Raw genomic sequence first — 7,108 nt, forward strand, 5'->3', positions numbered from 1 at the left:
CTTGCACGTGACTCGATCTCGCCCGCCGATCGACAGCAAAGCCGGGGAAGGCTTCATCTCACGTTGAACAATTTAGCCAATCCGCCATGCATTCTGTACCCTTGGCGGATTGACAATATCATAACCCTATGTTTCTCTTCTTCTTTTGATTTATGTGAATCTGCAGGACACATTCTTCATTTCCTTTATTTTGATGTTTGTCTATTCCTCTTCTTGATCCCATTGGATTGTTGATATCAACTCCACCATTTCCTAATCCGTACTACGCCCAAGGGACCTCATGATGGACGAGGCTCCGCCTTCACTCGATCCTACCATGCAGGATCATCACATTGTCAAGGCAGATGAAGTCGATCAAACTGGAACCGACATCAACCCCGTTCCAGATGATCAGATGATGGAAGAAGTCGCAGAAGGCATACGACAAGAGCAAGCTGCTCAGGACTCGAGCTCTTCAAAGAGCAAGCCTTCAGAGCAAATAACAATGCCATCCAGGCGCCCTGAACTGCGTCGGAATGCGGCGGCCCCGCCCCCCCCTCTTCAGCCTCCACCCCCGGCTCCTGTTCAGCGCAATCCAGAGGCATCGGACTCGCTGAGCTTAGCTCAACTACGGCAGCTGGTCCATGAAATGCCGAAGGTTGAACAGCCGGCCTATGCATTCGAATATGCAGATGCTCAGCCGTTTCATGAAGAAATTGAAGAGTGGTTCCAGTACAGCGAGTGCGATAGATCCATGCTCCTTGGGATGAAGTCCTCGTTTGAGCACTTGTGGAACTTATTCTGTGAAGGTCAGCCTTCTCTTTCTCCTCGTACCTCATGGCTTGACGCCCCAAAGGAAATGCAAAAGTCTTTCCTGACCGAGGTACTTGATAATACGCAGGATAGTGAGATCACGATTCGCATCGAGGCTCTGGAAACTGTCTGCTACGCTGTTACTGGATTGTGGGGCACAACTGCTGGAAAGAGCGCGCCAGATTTCCCTAATGGCTTCACCTCGGGCGCTGCAGAGACCGTGAAGTCCAAATCTTTGCAGCTTCTATGGATAGAGAAAAACACTTCCCTCGTTCAGGAGTGCGTGGGGCTGCAATCATTATATGGGTGCTTATTACGGGCATTTGAAAAAGCTCGTGTCTCTACGACATCCGAACTCGGTGCCACCACACCCGAGAAGACCAATCCTGCATCTCTCGCGGCTACTGAGCGGGAGGCGAACCTGGTCTTGACAGCATTTTACATGATAGTCGAGGTGGCCCGCAAGCAAGAAGCTCAAGACCGCAAGCACACTCCGCTGAAAGATGGCATCATGGCGTTAGAGCCGGGCCTGATGGTATTCCTGGTTGAGATTATCGCTCGTTTGCGATGGGATGACTCGGCCAACGTCCCCCTTACAAGGATCATTCTCCTGTTTTGGAAGTGTATACTTCTCTTCTTTGGAGGTAGCGACAGCCTAAAGCAAGCCAAGGAAGAATTGGAGCCAGCTTTCGATGGCGGGAAGAATGATCCAACAAGGAGAACACCTTTTCTTACCGCATCTCCCCTCGATTATCACAATTTCCGACAGGAGGTCACGTCTAAATACCCTGCGTACAACCCGCCTCCACCTGTGATTCCTCTAGAACTAGAAAATAACTCCATCCTTCCTCCTTTACCCCAGCACCCCAGCAGGTCTTACTCCTCCAACGGTCTCTTTTCCGGGGTTGGGCCTTCTGTAGCTGGCGGGAATGGTTCTATTCTACACCAGTCAGTTCACATTGCAACACCTGCTCCATCACCTCCGCCTTCCCCCATCGGCCCAGGCGGAAAGGCAGGAAAGAAGCAAAACTATCAGACAAATCAGAACTTTCCTTTCATGTACCCACCGCTGGATAACTCCAGCAACGACCTCGGAGGCAAAGGTACAACGGAGCTACAAGATATGCTTGTTGGGAAAAGATGGGAAGGGAGCGATGTTCCCGCGTCTATCATCGAAGCCGGAAGGCTGTTTTCAACTCATGTCAAAATGACAAGGGCATTGACGCAGCTTTGGGAGGAGCGTGAGTGTTTCATGAAGTACGACCGCGGTTGGCATGCGGAGGGTGATCCAGCTGCTGGCGCAGAGGGGACCAGCGATGATATCGCCGAGAAGTTGCAGGATCTCGCTTTACAGCGGGAGCAACAACGCAAAGCCGACGTGCCAGTTGAAAAGGAAACCAATAACGAGGATATCCAGAAACGGTTGGAAGCCGTTGAGGATTTCTATGTGAGTTTCTCCCCGTCGTTACGATGGCATCTCTTCTTACCAGTATTTATAGACCCACGCTCTTGTACATCTCCAATCAGTCGTCATTGTCTTCTTGAAGATTGTCTTGACGAACGTGAGTGCCTTGGTTAACAACCAGAGTAATGGACAAAATGGCGGTGCCACAAGGTATACTAGGGCATTGCTTCCAACCACGCATTCGACACTAACGATATCCTTAGTGAAAGTTTTAATGGCGCCAATGGTGTTGCACCCAGCTTCACTCACGACCTTGAGGATCTAAACTGTGACGCTGCTATTGATGAACTCGACAACATCCGTCTACGCGAGATCACGGGGAAGGCCATCTCTGGATCTCTTTTGCTCTTGATCAAGTGGTTTAAGAGATCTCGTAGGTTTCAGTGTCTCTTAATTGCTAAATTTTCTACTAATCAACCATAGACATTCTGAAATTCGAGTACATGACACAGCTTCTACTCGATTCAAACTATCTGCCTTTGATACTGAAGATGTTTGCGCATCAAGATGTTGACCAAGCGGTGGCGCAACGAACGGACCGTGATGAGTTAGGGTATGTAAACACCTGACTAGCTTCTTACACCAACTGACCGTTCCTAGTTTCTTCCATTTCTGTCATATACATTCGGAACAACCCCCGGATATTTCGACGGACTTGGAAGACAGCGAGGATGAGGCAGTCCCTCCCCCTATTTCTCGACATAGACAAGAGCCGGTTCCCAACCAGCCCGGAGCGGGTCCTCTCGATGAAGCCGCTCAAGCATTCGCTGAAGGTCCGCATCGACCCGAGGTCGACGAACTAGGTTACCCCACGGCGCCACCACCTAATGAACCCATCACAACATTCTCCTTCCGCAACTTCTTCTCGGCCATCAACTACCTCCACATCATGCAGAAAATCACTCGCGACAAGGCTCATCGCTGCCTCCTCTTGGTCCAGTACAAGTCTAGTACCATCCTTCGCAAAGGCCTGAAGATTCCCGACCCTCATCTCCGCTTCTACACGCTCAAGCTCTTTAAATCACAAGTCCCCTACTGTGGTCGCAAGTGGCGTCAGGGAAATATGCGTGTTATCACGGCCATTTACTTATACTGTCGCCCTGAACTCCGGGACGACTGGCTAGCCGGCTCAGACATCGATGCCGAAATCGAGGAAGCCCTGCCTTTGGAACAGGCACTCCGTGGTTTGACTCACTGGTGGCATCTACGGCGATACAAGCATGTAATGGGAGGCGAGGACAGTGCGGCAATCAAGGATGAAGAGCGAGACTTTTTCGTTCGAGAATTGGAAGCAATGGGGTGGGGCTACGTCGGAGACGAGCTCCTGAATGGAATGGCCGAAGAAGCCGAACTGGCTGCAACGAACGGAACAGAATGGGATGGCATGCTGCAAATGGAAGGGGCTTAGATGAAATGGTACGACATAACTCGCATTATTAGATAGATATTGATGACCCTAATGAAGACAACACTCCTGAGGAACCCCTAGGCGACTACGACCACCTGCGCATCCAGAGTTGGTATTCCAATCATTGGGGCTGGATTTGTTCCTGGGGCTTATCGATAAGAATACTGGTTAGCACGTGACCTTTTTCGGCGGAAACATTTTTTTCTCTTAGCGGCCAAAATCAGACAGCTTCCGCAACACCTCGACAAAGAACATAACTACCCCAACCCTGTTGGATTGTTTTTCTGGTTAAGTCGGTCTAGTCCGCTATTTGCCAATATGTCTTCCGACGAGATCGTCTGGCAGGTTATCAACCAGCAATTCTGCTCTTATAAACTCAAGTGAGTACCATACCCGCAGCTTTCTTCCCTCAACGTTGTTCAACTTGATCATTTCTCGCTTCCATTATAAAAAAAAAACCGGCTAACCATAGTATCAACTCTATAGAACCACCAAGGGCCAAAATTTCTGCCGCAATGAGTACAACGTGACCGGTCTCTGCAATCGCCAATCCTGCCCACTGGCAAATTCGCGCTACGCCACCATCCGGTCCGATCCCGAGACCGGCGCTATGTATCTCTACATGAAGACAATCGAACGCGCCCATATGCCCAGCAAGCTCTGGGAGCGAGTCCGTCTGTCGTCAAACTACGCCAAGGCCCTTGAGCAGGTGGACTCGCGGCTCATCTACTGGCCCAAGTTCCTGATCCACAAGTGCAAGCAGCGTCTTACGCGGCTGACACAGGTGGCAATTCGGATGAAGAAGCTTGCACGCGAGGAGGAGAGACTGGGCGAGAGAATTGTGCCAAAACTGGCGCCGAAGATTAGGCGGAGGGAGGAGACGAGAGAGCGCAAGGCTGAGTCGGCGGCCAAGGTTGAGAGGGCGATTGAGAGGGAGCTTATTGAGAGGTTGAGGAGTGGTGCTTATGGAGACCGGCCATTGAATGTTGAGGAGGGAATCTGGAAGAAGGTGCTCCGTGGTCTAGAGAGGTCTGGGGAGGGTGAGCGCGATGAGGATATGGATGATGGGGAAGAGCTTGATGAAGAAGAGGAGGAGGGTGTTGGAGAGGTTGAATACGTTAGTGACCTTGAGGAGGATGAGGATCTGGAAGATCTTGAGGATTGGCTCGGTGGCGAGTCTGCGGACTCGAGTGATTATTCCGATGAGGACGAGGAGGACAGCGATGAGGCGAGCGATTCCGAAGATGAAGAAGAGCAGAAGAAGCCGAAGCCCGGCTCCAAGAGGAAGTTCAATGCTCCCGCTCCGAAGCCCCGCAAGAAGGGTCCCCGGGTTGAGATCGAGTATGAGACTGAAGGTGCCGGAAAGGAGAACATTCTTGCTTAGAAGGCTTGATAGGCCTTCGGCGGGTAGACTACGGGTAACAGAAAAGCAAGGCTTTGACTTAATGTGTTTGCTCGGCGTTATTCGGTTTTCTTTGAGTTGGTTCGCTGCCGTCGTCATTGGGCATACCATACCCAGCAGTTGCATATACATAGCTACCTCTTCATGACTCTGCAGGTGGGACATGATTGTTATTAGTGTGAGCGCCTCTTTCAATGTGCATTGATTTGATCTGAAAAAAGGATAAACGTGTTGTATAGAGCTTCTCGATCACGTGCAAAGACTTGAAACAGGAGCCTCGCCATTCACCGTGGATCGTCCAACCTTCTTCTTAGACATTCCCGCCCACAACCTGTTCTACCTAATCATCAGACAAGATGTCTTCCTATTTCTCGTCTATAACTTCCTCCTCGGCTATCTCAAATCTCGGTACCCGATTCAACTCCCTCCGCAGAGCAATCACCTCCGGCGACGAAGCAGACGACCCGGATAACGAAGACTGCTCCCACATCTCCAACGTCCTCCGCGCATACTACATCGAAAAGGGCCAGCCTTTTCCTCAATGGCTTCCGCCAAATCCTAAAGAGCGCTCGCACGCGCCTCAACGAACAATCGCAACATCCACCGTCTCCCCCTCCTCATCCATGTCCTCAGGGCGGGGCGGCGGCCTCGGAGATCTGTGGGGAGACTCAGGTGGCGCCGCACCTCCTACCCAAACCTCCAGCTTGCGACGAGGGCGTGGACATCCCGGGTCGAACCAGTCACTTCCCAGTCAGGCTTCCTCTATCTCTTCTTCTCATTCGCCTTCCATGTCGGCGTCGTCGCTGAATCCTGTAAGCTCGAGGCCCGCTCCAGGTTCAAGATCCGGGTCCTACCAGTCCATTACGGGGTCTACCTCGTCGCCGCTGGAGAGGGCCTCATCTGCTCAGGATCGACTGCGTGCTAGACTGCAAGGTGGGCGATCGCCTAGCCCGGGGCAGTTCTCTGATCCCAGTCAGAGGAAGCCGGTTGGGTTGAATCCGCTGGGCCGTACGCGATAATGCACAGTCTCTGCTCTTATGCTCGTTGTTTCTGTCATGCATTTGTTAGCGGTTTTGTTACCTGTGGCTTTTTGTGGCGCTGGTACGCCGTTGCTCGGTCGTTGTCTCGGTGTTGATAAGAGTCGAGATGCCAGGTTCGAGGACTGTGGTGGTTTGTGTTGTATCTTCAAGCTGTGCCGATTTCTTGAGGCCCATTCATTCTCTGGACTGTGGCTTTGATGCTATGCAATTCTTGCTTGGAGCACCAGTACCAGGAAGCCCTCTGTTTATTCTATAGTCCTTGCCTTTAGCATTGTTTCTGCGGGCGGTTTAAGCCATTTGGCATGTTGCATGGTCTGTGTTTCAGTACATTTCTTTGGTTTCTCCATGCCTTCATGGTTAATAATATAATTTTAAATCTTCACGACCAAATTATCAAAGTAGAGGTAAACAAGTGCGCCCTGTAGTCGGAATTGAACGGTTCCCAGCGGATGTATATATCCAAGCTTCAAAGAGAGTTAAGACCCGCCCCCAAGCACTACACCTACGAGGAATTAGTACTAGATAAGAATCTAATTAAGCAAACCTATTAGAGATTGCAAAAGATCCTGTAAATGATTACTTTGAATAATGTGTGACAGAAGAGGCGTCCTGAAACAAGGAGACAAATCACATTGCATGGAAGCATTGTCATGTGATCAGGGATCCGGTGTCAACGGCATTGCGAGGAAGAGTGGAAATAGGCCGCGAGATTATCTACCTCAGACAGTCTATGTGTACACTTACGAATCCACTCCCTGACAGCGTCTGGCATTGATCTTCGCGCTACTGTTTTTACACAAAAACGCTGCCGCCGCCCAAATATCGTTCAGCTCACAATAACAACGATGGTTCCGTCGGGACACCCTGAACTCAACGCAGCGTGAAGACAACAAACAGGACATGACAACTTATTCCCTGGCGCCGGAGCCTACGCTTAGCTCCCTACAAATAGAAACGAGGGCCTGAGTCTCTACACGCGCTTTTTTTTTTTTTTTTTTTTT

General features: G+C 50.7%; 3 protein-coding genes across 3 annotated transcripts; all 3 read left to right on the forward strand.

Moving 5' to 3' along the window:
* The first annotated feature begins 69 nt into the window (after positions 1 to 69).
* Positions 70 to 3,811, forward strand: BJX68DRAFT_242838 (FAR11/STRIP family protein). The gene is made up of 5 exons (XM_071041055.1): positions 70 to 2,239; positions 2,292 to 2,407; positions 2,461 to 2,630; positions 2,681 to 2,810; positions 2,858 to 3,811. The coding sequence occupies exons 1-5, from the start codon at positions 281 to 283 to the stop codon at positions 3,663 to 3,665; spliced, it is 3,183 nt and encodes a 1,060-aa protein (XP_070896271.1). The 5' UTR covers positions 70 to 280; the 3' UTR covers positions 3,666 to 3,811.
* A 9-nt stretch (positions 3,812 to 3,820) lies between these two features.
* Positions 3,821 to 5,287, forward strand: BJX68DRAFT_242840 (ribosome biosynthesis protein MAK16). The gene is made up of 2 exons (XM_071041056.1): positions 3,821 to 4,045; positions 4,152 to 5,287. Exons 1-2 carry the CDS (start codon positions 3,984 to 3,986, stop codon positions 5,047 to 5,049), a joined length of 960 nt encoding a protein of 319 aa, XP_070896272.1. The 5' UTR covers positions 3,821 to 3,983; the 3' UTR covers positions 5,050 to 5,287.
* Positions 5,288 to 5,376: 89 nt separating this feature from the next.
* Positions 5,377 to 6,227, forward strand: BJX68DRAFT_242841 (uncharacterized protein). The gene has a single exon (XM_071041057.1). It carries the CDS (start codon positions 5,424 to 5,426, stop codon positions 6,084 to 6,086), a length of 663 nt encoding a protein of 220 aa, XP_070896273.1. The 5' UTR covers positions 5,377 to 5,423; the 3' UTR covers positions 6,087 to 6,227.
* Positions 6,228 to 7,108: the final 881 nt, after the last annotated feature.

The sequence above is a fragment of the Aspergillus pseudodeflectus genome (assembly GCF_044049435.1).
Source record: "Aspergillus pseudodeflectus strain CBS 756.74 chromosome Unknown BJX68scaffold_40, whole genome shotgun sequence".
In the NCBI taxonomy this organism is placed as follows: Eukaryota; Fungi; Ascomycota; class Eurotiomycetes; order Eurotiales; family Aspergillaceae; genus Aspergillus; species Aspergillus pseudodeflectus.

What these genes read in the sequence shown, in the direction of transcription:
- BJX68DRAFT_242838 (XM_071041055.1), top strand. Translation starts at nt 281, where the DNA reads ATGATGGACGAGGCTCCGCCTTCACTCGATCCTACCATGCAGGATCAT. An exon ending in CAAAATGGCGGTGCCACAAG is followed by an intron (nt 2,408 to 2,460) that starts GTATACTAGGGC and finishes CGATATCCTTAG; the next exon opens with TGAAAGTTTTAATGGCGCCA. An exon ending in ACGGACCGTGATGAGTTAGG is followed by an intron (nt 2,811 to 2,857) that starts GTATGTAAACAC and finishes GACCGTTCCTAG; the next exon opens with TTTCTTCCATTTCTGTCATA.
- BJX68DRAFT_242840 (XM_071041056.1), top strand. Translation starts at nt 3,984, where the DNA reads ATGTCTTCCGACGAGATCGTCTGGCAGGTTATCAACCAGCAATTCTGC. An exon ending in TTCTGCTCTTATAAACTCAA is followed by an intron (nt 4,046 to 4,151) that starts GTGAGTACCATA and finishes TCAACTCTATAG; the next exon opens with AACCACCAAGGGCCAAAATT.
- BJX68DRAFT_242841 (XM_071041057.1), top strand. Translation starts at nt 5,424, where the DNA reads ATGTCTTCCTATTTCTCGTCTATAACTTCCTCCTCGGCTATCTCAAAT.